The sequence below is a fragment of the Vicugna pacos genome, chromosome 35, assembly GCF_048564905.1.
Source record: "Vicugna pacos chromosome 35, VicPac4, whole genome shotgun sequence".
In the NCBI taxonomy this organism is placed as follows: Eukaryota; Metazoa; Chordata; class Mammalia; order Artiodactyla; family Camelidae; genus Vicugna; species Vicugna pacos.
In genome coordinates, this window is record NC_133021.1 from 5,237,862 (window position 1) to 5,256,181 (window position 18,320).

Here is an 18,320-nt window from a genome sequence, read left to right on the forward strand (position 1 = left end):
CAGGCAGCGGGGCCCTGTCTATGCTGACGGCCCGGCCAGGAGCTGTGGGCGGTCGGCAGGGCGTCTGCTCCTTCTTGGTTGGTGGCCGCCTCAGGTTTACTTGGGCAGCAGGCAGCACGCCCTCTCGGAGCAGGCCCCTCAGAGGTCATGACTATGCGTTAACTGAGTCTCTGCGCTGATGGCAGATGCCTGAGTGGCCTGTAGCCACGTGGAAGACGTTGGTGGGCTGCTGCAGCTGACTCCATGTGAGTTAAGCTGCCCTTATCATTTGTGTGCAGAGGGATGCAGCAAAGGGCATTTGACTGGTCGGCTGCTGGACGTCGAGTCCTTCTGTTAGGAAGACAGCCTGTGTGACAGCTGCAGTATCAGGTCCCATCAGGACTCGGGGCTGCACTGCAGACCTGGCCTGCCAGAACCGTCCACCGAATCACCTGCACCCGAGGCTGTGTGCGAAGGTCAAGTTCGTTATTAGAGTTTTCTCTTCGTTGAGCTCAGCAATGACAGCAGTTATTTCTTTTTGTTCCAGGAATGTGTTTTGGGGGAGACAGGTGCTGGGCACTGTCCAGTGTGGAGGTTTACAGTCTTCCACGTGCCCCACGAGCAGTTCCCCCAGGGCTTAGAGCTGAATACATCTGCACCAATCCGCACTCAGTAGTGAGGGCTATAAATACGGAGTCTTGTGATTGAGAGGATGTACTCAGAGTAGTGTTTTAACTACCGGTTGCCTCGGTGATGGCCTCAGATGGAAAAGCAGGGAGCGTTACCTCTTTCCGCCAGTACGTGGGCTCAGATGTTATGGGGGTCAGTCACCTGTGCAGCGATGTCCTAAAAGGCCCTAGAAATGCAGTACTCCCCCACCCCACTTTGAATTCTGACCTTGGCATGTGTTCTCAGACCACCACTGCTGACGTAGGAATCTTGACCTGGCACCCATTTTTTTTTTTTTGGAGCTGAGAAGTCTGGGTGGAAGGAGTGAAGGGTTCTCTGAGTCATTCCAGCGGCACTTGGAGGAGCAGAGGGAGGAGCGTTAGTATCAGTCACAGGGGCGTCACAGTTTGGCTGTTAGCTGGGGACGTGTGCTGGGGTCCACGGCCAGTGCCTGGCCTGGAGGTCTTCAGTGGGAAGTCCAGCAGCGTTCTCCTGAGAGTCCACTGTTGAGTAACCAGACCTAGAGACTTGGAGGGGTGGCTCTTTAACCAGATCATCCTGGAGTGGGAGCCCTTTACCATCTTCAGGTCTGCTCAGTGGTCAGACAGTACTGTCTTGTACTGCTGCTTTTTCCATGCCTGGAAATCTGCCAGTTAAGATCCGGACGGTGCCGTGAGCCAGCTGACGCCGCTCTGTAAGTAGGTTTAACGGGGCTGGGGAATCAGCATGGTTGGCCTGGATGAGACTGGAAATCTGAGTCTGGTTAAGGTCTGTACTATTCCTGTGATCCCTCCGTGTGCCACTTGAGAAACCAGTCTGGTGCTGCACGGAGACTTCAGAGCCTCCTCATGTGGTGATCCAGATGTGCTTTTCAGGGGCAGGGACCTCACAGTGGGTGGGCTACCCTGTTGGCACCAAACTAGTACCCAACGAAGGAGTGAGGAAGGTCTCAGATGTGCGAGTCTCTCATCTTCCTTTTCCTCTGCCCCCTGGGGCAGTATGGGGCTGTCAGGTTCTGCAGTGGGGTCCTGCAGTGACAAACCCTACGCTAAGTTGAGCAAGATCACCCCCTTTTTCATGCTACCTGAGTTGCTAAGCAAAGCAATCCTCAGGACTCCACGTGCTTTCTCATTTAAGTGTGAGTCTCAGTAACTCCCTGCATCAAAGGCTGTCCCTTAGTCCCAGGGGTGTGCTACAGCTAACAGCAGGCACTGGTGCAAGTCAGCATGCAGGGTCTGCAACGTTTTTGGACCCATCAGTAGCTATACAACTGCTTCCCTAGTTTTCTCACAGACCATCTGTTGAGTCTTCCATTTGACTTACTGAGCATCTTGGTTGGTGAATCAGGCTAAAGAGAAAGACAGTTGTTTTCCTTCAGAACTGAAAAGCTTATGGAAGCAACCCATTGACAGATGATTGGATTAAGAAGATTTTATACACACACACACTGTAGAATATTACCCAGCCATAAAAAAGAATGAAATACTGCCATTTGCAGCAATGTGGGTGGACCTAGAGGATATTATATAGTGAAGTAAGTCAGACAGAGAAGGACAAATACTGTATGATATCACTTATGTGGAATCTAAAAAATGATACAAATGAATATATATACACACAAAACAAACAGACTCACAGATACAGAAAACACACTTGTTATCAAAAGGGAAACAGAAGAGGACAAAGACAAATTAGGGATATGAGATTGACAGATACAAACTGCTATGTGTAAAATAGATAAGTAACAAGGATATACTGTATGGCATGGAAATATACCCATTCTTTTGTAATAATGTGTCATGGAATATAATCTGCAAAATACTGAATCGCCATGCTGTATACTTGAAACTGACACAGTATTGTGAATCAGATACATTTCAATTAAAAAAAGCGCGTGTGAACAATGCGGTGGCTCTCTCCAGAGCCCCTCTAGTACTTCACGGGACTCGTTTACCTCACAGGCAAAGTGTCCTGTCGGTGTCCTGCAAGTCACCTGGTGGTGCCTCCCTGCCCACCAGTCCTGCCTCCTCCTAGCACCTCTCAGAAGAGCATTGTGCTTCACAGACCAGCCTTCTTTTTGTACTAATTTGCAAGGGAGACAGAGAGAGAGAGAGAGACAAGTTTCTTGAGTTGGTCTATTCAGGTAACAAGCCAAACAATTGCACAAAGCAACAATTAACCCTTATTTACCTATTGGTTTTTATTTTTAGTTCTATGAGTTTGTGTTAGCGTAAAGAGAAAAGTGGCACCTGTGCATGCATATTAGACGCCTGGAGATGTCAGTGTCGCAGCCTCTCTTGACCCACGTGCCCCCAGAGCACAGGCGGTGGTCCCGACGGGGGGCGCCGGCTTCATGGCTGCTCTGTTCCAGCCCTTGGAGAAGCACTCGCCAAGGGCTGGACCCAGCAGTGCAGACAGAGCTGAGGGACGGCCTCACAGCAGAAGGGACCCCGACAGAGGCTCTTGCCACGTTTAGGGACCCTACGCCGGGGGAGCTGGATTCTGAGTGTCATCAGCACATCTGCTCATTTGCTCAGTCCTGTAATGCTTCTCAGACGGTTTCAGAATTGCTCAGCACACACCACTAGAAAAACCAACCAGGGTTTAAAGGATGTCATGATTTGTCTGCGGTCTGCCTCCCTACGCGCCCGACCCTCCTGTCCGAGAGACGGCTTGTGTTAAATGTTGCATGGATGGGTCACTGCTTTTATTTTCCCTTCAGCAGTTTCGTTTCATTTGCTTTCTTGTTTTCATCCCGTCTTCTTAGCCTTCTTGATTTAGGTTTATTTTGAAATACATAGAAATGAACCAAAAAGCTGTGCTTAGAGGGCTGCCGCCCCTCCCTTGGTCCTCCCTCTCGTTCTGGGGGTCACCAGGCATGCTGTTCTGTGACAGCTTTCCTGTGTCTCCTCTGTTTTTTCTGTTTTTCTCATTTCTTTTTTTTTCTTACCCAGAGAATACAAGTTTGCCCCTTTTCAATTTTCATTTTTTAACTTCCTATTATTTCTAGAAATTCCTCCAAGTCAGTTTATGGAGATCTGTTTCATTGGGGTTATAGCCCTGTGTACAGCTATTTGTTCCACATTATTTACTGTACTTTGTATTATACCACAGTGCATAATATATACCTGATTTATTTAACTAATCTCTGCTTGAAAATTTATAGGTTTTGAATGTTTTACAATTGCAAATATGTTATAATGAGTAACTCTGTACATAATCATTTTTATTTTTAGTTCTATGAATGTGTATTAGCCTAAAGTATAAACAACCTAAGAAAATTAGACTGTATATATATTTATATATGTTTATATATATGTAAGACACCTAGAAATATTAGTGATACTTTCAACATAAACGCATTAAAAATGCTCTCACAATTTGTATGTCACATCTGACATTATGGTAATTTACTTATAACTTCATCAGACTGAGAGAAAAATTTTGCTGTATGTTATCAATTTAAAATTCAAAGATTTCACAGTAAATCTGTTTTTCTGTTAAGCAGCTAAACACATCTCTTTATGTAGCTCGTGACGACGTTCCAGACAGAAACCCTGTGCTTACGCCTCAGGACTCAGTGTTAAAGCTCCAAATGCAGGTACAGAAGCAAGTAACGTCTGGAAGGGGAAGACCTGATAGTAAGTATAACAATTAGAGGTGACTTAACATTTAAAAAAATTAATCAGATCTTTTTTCTTTAGTTCATGAATATGTATTTGACCATATAATTTATAGAAATTTTCCATTTTGATAGAAATGTGAATACCATAAGACAACTAGAGAACAAAAAGCATATAACATTTGGTTGGAGGCTATTTGCTGACATGACTTCTGCGCTCAGTGTCCACCAAGGCTCGGTAACCGGTCACGGGTCCCCCAGGAGGTGTTTGCATCCAGTCCTCCGGGAGATCATGGGTCTCAAAGCCCAGCTGGCGCCTGGCTCGTGAGGCAGTTTTCTTTCGCCCCAGGCTCCAGTTGGCAGAGAGACGGCTGAGACCGTTGACTTAAAAGGCAGTGGATTCAAGGGGATGAGGAAAGGGTTGCCTGTGTAGCCAGTTGGAAGGTCTCCAGGGCATCCTGGTGTCTTTTCGGTACTTGATTGACGGGTGCTGTCATCAGGGTGGCCATGCAGGGATCCATGAGGACGGGTAGCTGAACAGCCGCATCAACTGCTGGGCATCCTTCATACTTGCTGGGGCTGAGAGCTTGAGCATGATAAAAACTTGGCAAATTGTTGCCTCTGGAGAGGGATATACTGTCCCTTCAAAGTTTATTCCCAGGAACTTCACGTGGGTCATAGGTGCTTGTGCCTTGTCCGTATTAATGTCCTGATGTGTTGCTACGTGTGGGTCGGAAGGGCGTCCAGCCTGGTTGGGCAGTACCCTTGTCTGGACCCACCAGGAGGGTGTTACCAGTGTTGTGGGAGGCTGGCGCCCTGTCTGGGAGTGGGACTCCTTCCTGCTTGTGGCCTCGTGGAAGGACATTATAGGTGCATAGCAGCCCATTAAGCACGAAGCTTGCTGACCGTGATCATTATGTGGACGGGGTGCTGCAGAGGGCATCTGTGATGTGAATGGCTTCACACCTGCTTCCCCGAGCTCGGGCAGTAGCCTCCGTGGCCGTCACAGCGGCAGGCGGTGCCCGCGTCAAGGGCCGTGCTGCACTGATGAGCCATGGATGCCTGACTGAGTTTCCAGGGGCCTGAGGCCTTGGGCGAAGGTCAGATGTGAACCTGGGCTTCCTTAAGCACAGCAGTGAGGGCAGCTTTTTTTTTTTTTTTCCAATTCCTGAGATAGCTGGTGCTGTTTTGAGAGACAGAGCGCTAGCACCAGCAGTGTGGTAGGTCTCCAGGCGTCCATATGCCCCACAGAGACGGTCCCGCCTGCAGCAGCTTCCTTCAGGGCTTGGAGTGCCTGCAGTCAGGGGTGCACACGACAGGGCACCGGCCACAGCAGTCCCTGCAGTGGGGGGCGCCCCTGCAGGAGTGGGGGGCTGCAGCTGCAGTCAGGTCCGGGTATGGGGCTTGGTGGTGGTGTCTTCAGACAGGAAGTCAGAGAGTTTTGTTAATTTCCCCCTCATTCACATGCAAGGGGGCTTGGGGGTCACAGGCCCCTGTACACCATTGTCCAAAAGGCCCAAGAAATGCAGTCCCCACCCCCACGTCTGCTTTGAAATGTGACCCTCGGCATAGGGCCTCCATTCCTCACTGTGGATGAAAGGACACTGGACGTTTCATCGTCTCATTTTCTTTAAGCCAGAAAGGCTGGGTAAAACTTGGCGGGGGGCTCTCTGACCCCCCCGGAGCTTACAGGGCGAAGGAGAAGAAACCGCCCTTGCGTTAGTCGTAGGGGTCCCTGCCGGGTGGCCCCGGAGCAGCTGCCACTTGGCCCCTAATGGCACCCTGCGTGGCCGTGAGCTCCCAGGTGCAGAGCCCAGTCGTCTCTCCTTTTGAGCTCCCATTGTGTGAAAACCAGACCCGGAGGTATATTTGGGAAAGCCCTTACCTGGATCCCCCGGGAGTGTGTGCTCATAGCATGGTGATTTTCATGTCACTCTCTGTGACATTCCTTCTCCGCTGTTTTGGCAGGAGTCACTTTTTTCCTGCCCAGGGATTTGTCGGTGACAGTCTGGATTATGTCACTGACTAATGGACAGACTTAGAAGGAGGTTTATTGAGCTTGATAACCAGCAGGGGGCGCACTGGTGAGCTAGAGTCTCGTTAACAGCCTTCCCGTCCACAACTGTCACTAAGGCCCAGCAGTGTGGCTCACAGTGTGCTGTCACCTCTGGAAGCTCAGTCCAGACACTCGTCGTAGTCCTAGGGAGCCCATCGTGGTGGGGGGGGGCAGAGCTGTCAGAGCCCAGGTGGTTCCCAGCTGGGGAAGAGGGGCTTGTCTGCTCACCGCAGCCTCCTTGAGCTGACTTTCTGCTGTCAGGACACTCTTAAGGAGGGAGGGACTTTATAGTGACACAGCCCACAAGTTACACTGTCTCTCACTACCTGTAAGATTACCTCCTTGAAATCAGTGCCTTCTGTACTTTGCTTGCTTGCAAACCTTATGAATTAAACAAATTATCAGACTAGAATTAGAAAGTACACAAAAGGAAGAAAAGGAAAGAAGATCACCTCCCTCACCATGCAACCCGACCAGGTCTCTGAGGCCTCTTTACACCCCTGGGCCTGTGACCCAGGGTCCTGTCCTCACTGCGCTAAGTCATGAGTGTCAGCAGCGTGCTGTGCTGTGGCCTGCGTGTCGTCGTCCGGGGCCTCGTTAATGTACATCAGTTGCTGGGTGCGCTTAGCTTGCAGAGTACGCGGCAGGTTTTGTCCCGTCATCAGAGGACAGTAGCAATAGCCAAGGAATCGCTTCCCTAGAGTTCCCAGAGCCCCTCTGTTGCATCTCTGATTGGACCCCCCGGGCATGTGGGCAGGGAGTCTGGGGCTGAAGAGAAGGACCACTGGTCCCCTGCCACCCAGAAGCTTCCATAAGCAGTCGGCTAGCGCCCCCCAGAGGGCCGCACGGCATCCCTGACTCAGCGCTTCTGAGCCTCGCTGGTGTGGCTGGCCAGGCGTGCTGCTGCACCCTCAGACTCTTGCAGTTGACCAGCTAGTGCTCCCCAGGACACACACGCGCACACACACGCACACACACACGCTGTTACATACCATAGCTGTTACTACACTACTTCTTTTCCGGATTTATTGAGATACAACTGACATACGTCGCTGTGCGGTTTTAAGGCATGCAGCATAATGAGTCGACTTACATCTGTTGCAGAAGGTGCTGCACTGTTGCTTATGGTACGTACATCAGTTTATTCAACTGATCTCCTCGGCTTGAACATGTGGGTGATTTTGAATATTTTGCAGTTACAGATAATGCTGTAATGACCAACCTCGTGCATAAGATTTTCATAGGTTCATCCATAAATATGTAATATATTAACCGAAAGCATAAATAATCTAAGAAAATTAGGGTCTAACATAAGTATTTTGATGCCTGGGAATATTTATCAAATAGCTTCAACACACACCCATTAAAAATGTTCTCAATTTTTACATCAGATCTAGTGTTACGATAGTATACTTGTGACTTACAGAAATGAGAGAAAATATAGCTGGTGACTTGTTATATGTTTGAAATCTAGAGATTTTATAGGAGATCTATTTTTCTATTGAAAGACTTAATTTCTCTCTTTCTATAGCTCTCGATGAAGTTCCAGATGGAAATCTTACACTTGAACATCACAATTCAGAGTCAAAAACCCAAGTGCAACCAAAGAAACAAAAACCTCCCTTAGGGGAAAAGCTCAAGGGTAAGTACAACAATCAGAAATAATCTATATAGTTTTAAATGAAGTGAATCCAGACCTTTATTTGGTTTATGAGTCTGTATTTGAGCATGTTTTATAGAAATGTAAAGTTTGACATAAAGTGTGAATACCCTAACAAAGCTAGAGAACCAGAGCAAATGGATTCTGTGTTTGGTTGGAATTTCTCAGCATAAGATCATTTCACGCCCCAGGTCATGGTCTCAGTATTCACCCAGGCCAGTAACAGACTAATAATTGTCTAATAGAGGATATGCACTTTTTAGCTGAGTCTGGCAGATTGTGGACCCAAAGCCCAGTGGATGCCTCCCATCTATGGTAGTGCCTTCTGCCATGGGTTCCAGGAGGCAGAGACATGTTGCTGAGATTCCTCACTGAAACAGCAAGAGGAGATCAGGAGGGTCCAGGAAAAGGGCGTCTGGGGCAGGCAGTTGAAGGGCCCTGTCCTCCGGGGCCCCAGTCGGAGGTGGTGGTTTTTGTGGTGACCTGACAGTTGGGTGCCGTGTGATCCCTGAGATGGTGTGGCGGTGTCTGTACTGTCTCACCAATTGCTAAGATAATTTTTATTTCAGGGGGGAGAGAGGGCCAGAAGAATGACAGTCGTCCTTTCTGGAATGGCCCACGCCCAGGAATTTTACTTCAGCTTTAGGTCCTGACGCCTGTTCATAGTGGCCCGGGTGCATTCTGCTAGCGGGTGAACAGGCGTCCACTTGTTTTTGGGTGGTGCCTTTGTCTGCCCCACGGGGGCAATTTCGGCAGCAGAGGAAGGCCAGTGCTCCTCCAGGAGCAGGGCTTTTGCAGGTGTGCTGACCACAGACAGAGAGTTGGGGGAGTCTGGTGGAGGGACGCGAGTGGTGTGATAGCACCCGCACTTCGTCCAGCAGACTCGTCCAGGTCATCCGCGTGCACAGGGGTTCTGAGAAGGGCGTTTGTGACGTCAGCACCTCCGTGCCAAGTTCCTGGATCTCGAGCGATAACCTCTGGAGCTGTCACAGTGTCAGGGAGCCCGGTGCCAGAGGCAGCGCTGATGCTGTGGGCAGTCGGTGCCCGGGCACCTGCGGTCCTGCGCGCAGCCAGGTGCAGTGACTGAACGAGGCGCGGTTTACAGGTACGGCTGCCCTGCCGCACTCTCGGTGCGGGCACTGGTTCCTATTTCCAAGGCTGGCGACGTTGTTTTTGGTAGACAGAGGTGCTGGTGCCAGCAGGCTGGTGGTCATAATCTCTGACGTAGCCCACGACAGGGCCCTGACTTCAGCTGCTCTCATCAGGGCTTGGGAGCAATGCAGCGCTGGTCATTTTATAAAGTACCTTTCCACCTATAATGTGTTCAGCGGGAGAAGCCATAGTAGTGGGCTCTTTTCACCCATAGCTGGGTCTGGAAAAGAGCCCTGACGGTAGGTGAGCACTACAGAGGGTTCTCTGTTTCCTCCTCATCCTGTGTCAGGGACTGTGGGGGTCTCAGGAGTTTGTTTATCAGTATCCAGACAGCCCAAGAGCTGCAATTTCCGCCTCCTCACTTTGAGCTGTGGCCTTAGCATGTGTCCTCAGGTCCCCACTGGGGACGTAGACACTGTGTCTCACCTCTGGTCATGCTAGCTTACGAAAGTCGAGAGGTCTGAGTGAGAGGAGGAGGCGTCTGTACTGACGGATCCCACAACGTGCCTCTCTCACTAAGTTCAGTGTGATTACCTTCTCCATCAAGGAATCCAGCCACCTGAGGCCCTAAGGTCTCTTCGGGTCACTGGGCAGAGCATTGCCAAAGGCCCCTGCCTTCCTTTTAATGAAAGGCACACATGTCAGTTACTGCCGAGCTGTGGGCTGTCTTTCGGCGCCAGGAGTGTGCCTGGGGTCGCAGCAGTCACGAGTGTGGCCCAGCTCGCAGGGCCGTGTGTGCGCGCTGTGCATCAGGTCTGCAGCCGGGCGGGAAGCTCCTCTCGAGGGGAAGCCTTGGTCATTTTGTAGGCCGGTCCTGAACAGATCACACATAGGGTTTTAAGCTGGATCCAGACTCCCTGGTTTTCACTCACGTACTTATATGTGTGTGTATCTATACACGTGTACATAGATTCACACACACATGTGCACATCTGTAGGCACCTGCCACGCATTCACCTTCCGTGCTCGTCTCTCAGGGCCCATCCTTGCCTTCCTCCATTTCATGTGTGCGTGTCCTTCCTTCCCCCGTGCTGATCCTCACTCTTGAAACATCAGCAGGTGTCTCAACCTCTCAGTCCTCCAGTGCTTCTGACCTTGTTGCAGAATTGCTCAGCACCTCCCACCACAGAGCAGCCTGCTGAAAACAGCGATCTGCTCGCTGTCCACCCCGAAGTCTTGCCCGAGACTGAGGGTGTGTCTCCGACGCTGGCTGTTTGGGTCAGTGCTGGTTTTCTCATCCCCTCAGTAGCTTCGTCTCATTAAGTTGGCTTCAGTGTTCGTCTTCTCTTCTCATCCTTGTTGATTCAGTTTTCGGAATGTGTGCAGCGCAGCCCTACGTCCAAACGTGTCACACGCAGGGCATGCTGGAGAGTGTCCTGCCCTCCCTAGTGTGTCCCTGGCCCCTCCCCCACCCTGTCTTCTTGCAGGTGCCCACCTGCTGTAGTATTTTCTTGCTCACCTTTCCTGTGCCTCATTTGGTAAGGTTGTTACCTATTTCCTCTTTTTTTTCTGATTAGCTTCTTTCTGACCCAAAAGTTAGCATACTAGATACGCTTTAAATTTTTGTCCACTTAACATTATCTCTTAGAAATCCCTTAAGGTAGCCTGTAAAAATCTTTTTTTTTATTATTATTCTTTACATAAATGTGTGAAATAATGTCACGTTGTATACCATGGTTTATACTACATCATAACTTACTGTATATATCTTAGTTGATTCAACCAGTATCGTACTGTTGGACAATTAGGTGGTTTAAAATATTTTGTAATTACAGGTAATACTGTAGTGAGTAACCTTTTGCATATGTGTTTTTATTGTTTGCTCTGTTGTTACACATTTACCTAATGTATATGTAACCGCAAAGTAGAGATTAATGTGAAATATATTTGATGCCTCAGAATATTTATAAAATAATGAGACGGCTTCAGAAGCACCTAGTAAAACTTTTCTTATTTTCATGTCAGATCTAACAGTGTGGCAATTTATTGGTAACTTTAAAAATGAGAGAAGATGCTGCTGTACATTTGTTGTAAATTTGAAATCTAGAGACTTCACAGTGGGTCTGTTTCGCGTTTAGTGGGCTGAGTGCCTCTCTTTGTGCAGCTCGTGGCGGAGCACCGGGTGGGACTCTGGCTCTCGCGACTCCGGATGTGGTGACGCGCAGCGTGGAGAAACGTCATAGTAAGTGCACTACCTGTGGGTAACTGTAAATTACTATAAACTCATCAGAAGATCTTTTTTCTTTGGTTCATGAATATGTGTTTGAGTATATACTTTATAGAAGTAAAAATAAATCACCTGAACTGTGACTTCCCTGAGATAACTAGAGAACAAAAGCAAAAGACGTAGTACCTCCTGGTCGTAAGATCATTTCACAGCCTCAGGACACGGACTCAATATCCACGAAGGCCTGTAACTGCCCAGCAGTGTCTCAGGCTGTGCACCCCTCAGCTGACTCTGGGAGCTTCGGGTTCTGGGGAGTCATGCCCCGGGGGGGGGGGGCACCTCTGACCTGCAGCAGCACCATCCACCACCAGCTCCAGCTGACACACTGGGGGTGTTTGGACTCCGTACCTAGAACGGCAGGTAGGAGTCAGGGAGCCTTGCTGGGGGCCCCTACATAGAGGTGAGGTCTTCCTGGTGACGGCAGAGAGGGGTGCCATCAAGTTCCCTGTGTGGAAAGTGCCAGGACGAGAGAGTGCCAGCAGTTGCTGGATCTCTTTACTTGGGGCGTTGAGAGGACCAGGTACTGGCAGCCTGCTCTGGAGTGGGATGCTGGCGCCCTTACAGACCACGCTTAGGGGTTTCGCTTGGGTGATGGATCCTGGTACCTCGCCTGTATTAATGCTGAGTCATGTTGCCCCACGTGAGTGCACAGAGTGACCAGTCCTTACTGGGAGGTGCCCTTGTCTGAGGCCCTTGTCACCAGGAAGGCATCTGCAGGACAGTGGAAGGCTGTTGTTCCTTCCAGGAGCAGGACTTCTCCTGGGTCCTACCCTGCCTGATGACAGATGGTGGGGAGTTTAGACAGACTTGTGGAAAGATGCCACTGTGTGTTACATCCCATTCTCCGTGACGCCAGACCCATCCTGCTCATCCACGCAGGCAGTGATGCCGAAGGAGGGTTTGAGGTGTCAGTTGCTGCACCCCAAGTTTCTTTGTCTTGGGCAGTAGTAAGTGGCCTCCATGACCGTCACAAAGTGAGGTGCACCCAGTGCTCAGAGTTGCATGACAGCGTTGAGCTGCCAATAATCCATTGAGACTCTGCTCCAGAGGCCGTGCCCACAGGTCAGACAGGGCGACTGAACGAGGTCAGTCTCCTGAGGAGCCCTGCCGTCCTGAGACTCAGTACGGGGCTGCTTTCCCCTTTCCCACCCCAGGCAGCCGCTGCTGCTCTCGCCAGGGGACTCTTGGCAGGGAGGCTTGTGGTCATCCATCTGCCCCACTAAATGGCTCTGACTGCGACCCGCAGACCCATGTGGCCTTTATGGCCTAATACCTGGCCATGAGCCTCCCCTTTGAGAACCCGCTGCTGAGTGAGCAGACTCAGCTTTTCTAGAAGCACAATCCAGGAGGGAGCACGTGGGTACCATTTTGTGTTGCTCCCTTTGTCAGTCAGTCTTCACCATCTGGGCAGAAGCTGCTGCTTCTGTGCCCGAAAATATGTCAGTTCAGTTCCAAATATTGTTGCAGAACATTATAAGTTTGATTTAGCTTGAAAACCGGCAGGAGTAGCACAATGTTAACCTAGAAATCTGAGCTGGTCGACAGTCTCAGCTACTGTTGTCACTCATCACTGTAGAATCAAGGGACCGCCAGCGTGGTTCACGGGCTGCTACAGGCTCTGCGATGGTGGTCCAGAAGATCTCAGTAGTAGGTTCATGCAAAAGCTGTCAGCGTAAATAACACCCAGGTGAGGAGGGGAGGGTCTCAGTATTTGCCTCTCATCTTCCGTCTTTCTTCCTTCTCCTTGAGCAAACCTTCTGCAGTTAGGGCACTCTTACGGAGGGGGGTTTATAGTGACACCACCCACAAGGTACTCCGTCTCTCACTGAGTTTAAGAAGATCACTTCGTTCATCACACACGCGAACAACCCAGGTCTCTGAGGCCTCTTTACACCCTGGGCCTGCGGCCCCAGGGTCCTGTCCTCACTGCGCTAAGTCATGAGTGTCAGCAGCGTGCTGTGCTGTGGCCTGCCTGTCGTCGTCCGGGGCCTCGTTAATGTACATCAGTTGCTGGGTGCGCTTAGCTTGCAGAGTACGCGGCAGGTTTTGTCCCGTCATCAGAGGACAGTAGCAATAGCCAAGGAATCGCTTCCCTAGAGTTCCCAGAGCCCCTCTGTTGCATCTCTGATTGGACCCCCCGGGCATGTGGGCAGGGAGTCTGGGGCTGAAGAGAAGGACCACTGGTCCCCTGCCACCCAGAAGCTTCCATAAGCAGCCGGCTAGCGCTCCCCAGAGGGCCGCACGGCATCCCTGACTCAGCGCTTCTGAGCCTCGCTGGTGTGGCTGGCCAGGCGTGCTGCTGCACCCTCAGACTCTTGCAGTTGACCAGCTAGTGCTCCCCAAGAAGCCAGTAGACTTCCCTAGCATCTCCCCAAAGTGCCCTGGGGGATCTCCATGCTTTTTGCTTTTCCAGAAAGACATTGTGCTGAATTGGGCCACCCCGCCTGCCGCCATCTGTCAGTGAGAAGGAGCTGCCAGTTGTGCAGGTGGTCTGTAAAGACACCGAACAGAACTGACAGTAACAGTTAAGCCTTTATTCAGCCACTGCAGTAATATAAGTGGGAGTCTAAACAGAAAAGGGCACCAGCTCCACCAGTGCTCCAGCCAGTCTGTCATCTTTGCATGAAATGATGGCGTGCAGGCGCCCAGTGTATGAGTGCGGATGGGAAGGGAGTGTCTCGCTCTGTGTACAGATGCTTACGTCTGACGTAAATACCCTTGCCTCCCATTGCAGCAGTACTTAGTTGTACCGGCGCATAGCTGTGGTGTGTGTGTATCCAGCTTATTCCCCCAGTCTCCTGTGCTTGAACACTTGGATGGTTGTGAAGTGTGTTGCAGTTAGAATGACCTTGTGTGCGGCATTTAAATTGCTTGTTCTGTTATTATGTATCAACCTGACATAAACAGCCCGTGAAAGCTGAAGACCAGTATACAATGCATTTGCTGTTTAGGGTTATTTATGAAATAATGAGACTGCTTCAACATCATCCATTTTTGTCACAGATCTAGTATTATAATAATTTATTTTATAAAAATGAGAGAAAACGCTGTTGAATACTTGTTATAAATTTGAAATCTAGAGATTTCACAATAGATGTGTCTCTCCGTTTAGCGGACTAACTGCACCTCTTTATAAAGGTTACTACGGAGCACCAGATAAAGACCTTACGTTTGAGAATCAGGATTCAGTTTCAAAACCCCAAGTGCAAGTAAAGAAACAAATAACTTCCAAAGGGGAAAGACGCCACAGTAAGTACGATAATTAAAGGAAATTTCACATTTTTAAATGAAACTCATCAGAACATTTTTTTCCCCTTTGGTTCATGAATATGTATTTGAGCACATATTTTATAGAAATAAAAATAAATAACCTAAGGTGTGAATACCCTGAGATAATTAGAGAACCGAAGTAAACGCAATGATCCCATTTGGTGGGCATTGGCATAGTCAGTAATTACTAAGTAACAAGACACACACTTGTGAAAACTCTTCACCTGATTTTTCTCACGTTACCTACCTGGAAAGAAAAATTGATGATTATTTGGCATATCCAGATGTTCCATTACACATGTATTTTTTTTCTACTTAGCATTTCCTCTTGAAAACCAGAAAAACAACACGACAACACTTGGAAATCTCCCTCCTGAGAGGGAAGATTTATTTTCGAGAAACCAGTCTCAGGCTACGAAACTTGGAGCTACCAGAAAGGAGGATCTGGATAGTAAGTAGTTAAATATAAATCTTACAGTTATTTCTAATTAAACCCAGATCACTGTTTTGTTTATGACTGTGTTTTCAACTCTCTGCTTCTGTAGTAATTATCACAATGACCTTGGATCTTTGCTGATGATTTATCTGTTTCTGTTAGAATTACTGAATTTGATGCGTTAAACCTCACACTTGGTGGATTTCTCTATTTCTCCTTGTAGTTGTGGCAGGCTTTGGTTTATATCTTATGACACTCTATTATTTACGTGCATATAAGTTTTAAGTTGATAGTATTTTCAGGAGACAAGACGTTTTGTCCTAATGAAGAGACTAACTCCATCATTTTTATAGTTTTTATTTATTTTCCTTTAAAACTGTCTTATCTGCTGTAAGTGTTTCTTCTGGTTGGTGTTTGCATAATACATTTTTTTCTGACCTTTAATTTTCCTGTATGTTTATGATTTTGCTGTATCTCTTACAAAGAAACTTATAATTATATGTATTTTAAAGTTCAGCCTGATTCTTGTCTTTTAATTACCTCTCCTAATCATCTGTGGTTTAATTACTGATATTTTTAGGTGTAATTCCACCACTTTCTTCGCTCTTGGCCCATTTTTCCTAACTGATATGTTTCTTTCACTCTTTTTTTTTTACATTTTTTATTGATTCATACTCATTTTACAGTGTTGTGTCAAATTCCAGTGTTCAGCACAATTTTTCAGTCATTCATGGACATATACACACTCATTGTCACATTTTTTTCTCTGTGATTTATCATAACATTTTGTGTATATTTCCCTGGGCTATACAGTGTAATCTTGTTTATCTATTCTACAATTTTGAAATCCCAGTCTATCCCTTCCCACCCTCTTCCCCCCCCCCATAACCACAAGTCTGTATTCTCTGTCCATGAGTCTATTTCTGTCCTGTATTTATGCTTTGTTTTTGTTTGTTTGTTTTTGTTTTTTAGATTCCACATATGAGCGATCTCATATGGTATTTTTCTTTCTCTTTGAGAAATGCTCTCTCTAGGAGCATCCATGTTGCTGCAAATGGCATTATGTTGTCGGTTTTTATGGCTGAGTAGTATTCCATTGTATAAATATACCACCTCTTCTTTATCCAGTCACCTGTTGATGGACATTTAGGTTGTTTCCATGTTTTGGCTATTGTAAATAGTGCTGCTATGAACATTGGGGTGCAGGTGTCATCCTGAAGTAGATTTCCTTCTGGGTACAAGCCCAGGAGTGGGATTCCTGGGTCATATGGTAAGTCTATTCCTAGTCTTTTGAGGAATCTCCACACTGTTTTCCATAGTGGCTGCACCAAACTGCATTCCCACCAGCAGTGTAGGAGGGTTCCCCTTTCTCCACAGCCTCTCCAGCATTTGTCATTTTTGGATTTTTGAATGATGGCCATTCTGACTGGTGTGAGGTGATACCTCATTGTAGTTTTGATTTGCATTTCTCTGATAATTAGTGATATTGAACATTTTTTCATGTGCTTTTTGATCATTTGTATGTCTTCCTTGGAGAGTTGCTTGTTTAGGTCTTCTGCCCATTTTTGGATTGGGTTGTTTATTTTTTTCTTACTGAGTCGTATGAGCTGCTTATATATTTTGGAGATCGAGCCTTTGTCGGTTTCACTTGCAAAAATTTTCTCCCATTCCATAGGTTTTCTTCTTGTTTTATTTCTGGTTTCCTTTGCTCTGCAGAAGCTTGTAAGTTTCATTAGGTCCCATTTGTTTATTCTTGCTTTTATTTCTTCTAGGAGAAAATTTTTGAAATGTATGTCAGATAATGTTTTGCCTATGTTTTCCTCTAGGAGGTTTATTGTATCTTGTCTTATGTTTAAGTCTTTAATCCATTTTGAGTTGATTTTTGTATATGGTGTAAGGGTGTGTTCTAGCTTCATTGTTTTACATGCTGCTGTCCAGTTTTCCCAACACCATTTGCTGAAGAGACTGTCTTTATTCCATTGTATATTCTTGCCTCCTTTGTCAAAGATGAGTTGACCAAAAGTTTGTGGGTTCATTTCTGGGCTCTCTATTCTGTTCCATTGGTCTATATGTCTGTTTTGGTACCAATGCCATGCTGTCTTGATGACTGTAGCTCTATAGTATTGTCTGAAGTCTGGGAGAGTTATTCCTCCAGCCTCTTTCTTTCTCTTCAGTAATGCTTTAGCAATTCTAGGTCTTTGATGGTTCCATATAAATTTCATTATGGTTTGTTCTAGTTCTGTGAAATATGTCCTGGGTAATTGGATAGGGATTGCATTAAATCTGTAGATTGCCTTGGGCAGTGTGACCATTTTAACAATATTGATTCTTCCAATCCAAGAGCATGGAATATCTTTCCATTTTTTAAAGTCTTCTTTAATTTCCTTCATCAATGGTTTATAGTTTTCTGTGTATAATTCTTTCCCCTCCTTGGTTAGATTTATTCCCAGATATTTTATTACTTTGGGTGCTATTTTAAAGGGGATTGTTTCTTTACTTTCTTTTTCTGTTGATTTATCGTTAGTGTAAAGAAAGGCAACTGATTTTTGAACATTAATTTTGTAACCTGCTACCTTGCTGAATTCTTCAATCAGCTCTAGTAGCTTTTGTGTGGACCCTTTAGGGTTTTCTATATATAGTAACATGTCGTCAGCATATAATGACTGACACTTTTACCTCTTCTTTTCCAATTTGGATCCCTTTTATTTCTTTCTCTTGCTTGATTGCTGTGGCTAGGACTTCCAGGACTATATTGAATAGGAGTGGTGATAGTGGGCATCCTTGTCTTGTCCCAGATTTTAGTGGGAAGCTTTTGAGTTTTTCACCGTTGAGAACTATGCTGGCTGTAGGTTTGTCATATATAGCTTTTATTATGTTGAGATATGTTCCCTCTATACCCACTTTGGCGAGAGTTTTTATCATAAATGGGTGTTGAATTTTATCAAATGCTTTTTCTGCATCGATTGAGATGATCATGTGGTTTTTGTCCTTTCTCTTGTTGATGTGATGTATTACATTGATTGATTTGCGTATGTTGAACCAGCCTTGTGTCCCTGGGATGAACCCCACTTGGTCATGATGTATAATCTTTTTTATGTGTTGTTGGATTCTATTTGCTAAAATTTTGGTGTGGATTTTGGCGTCTATGTTCATCAGTGATATTGGCCTATAATTCTCTTTTTTTGTAGTGTCTTTGCCTGGTTTTGGTATCAGGGTGATGGTGGCTTCATAGAATGAGTTTGGGAGTAT

At 47.0% G+C, this 18,320-nt stretch overlaps 1 protein-coding gene across 2 annotated transcripts in view; it reads left to right on the plus strand.

Moving 5' to 3' along the window:
• The window catches only part of CCDC7 (coiled-coil domain containing 7), a 177,810-nt gene that overhangs the window by 134,355 nt on the left and 25,135 nt on the right, over window positions 1-18,320 (plus strand). For both annotated transcript variants that reach the window (XR_012067091.1, XM_072955093.1), the window contains exons 24-28: window positions 4,179-4,289; window positions 7,858-7,968; window positions 11,243-11,320; window positions 14,504-14,614; window positions 14,955-15,086. Coding sequence is in view for 1 of the 2 variants with exons in the window: in XM_072955093.1 (XP_072811194.1) it covers window positions 4,179-4,289; window positions 7,858-7,968; window positions 11,243-11,320; window positions 14,504-14,614; window positions 14,955-15,086 (543 nt within the window). In the remaining variant the exon portion in view is untranslated. The remainder of the gene's footprint in view (window positions 1-4,178; window positions 4,290-7,857; window positions 7,969-11,242; window positions 11,321-14,503; window positions 14,615-14,954; window positions 15,087-18,320) is intronic.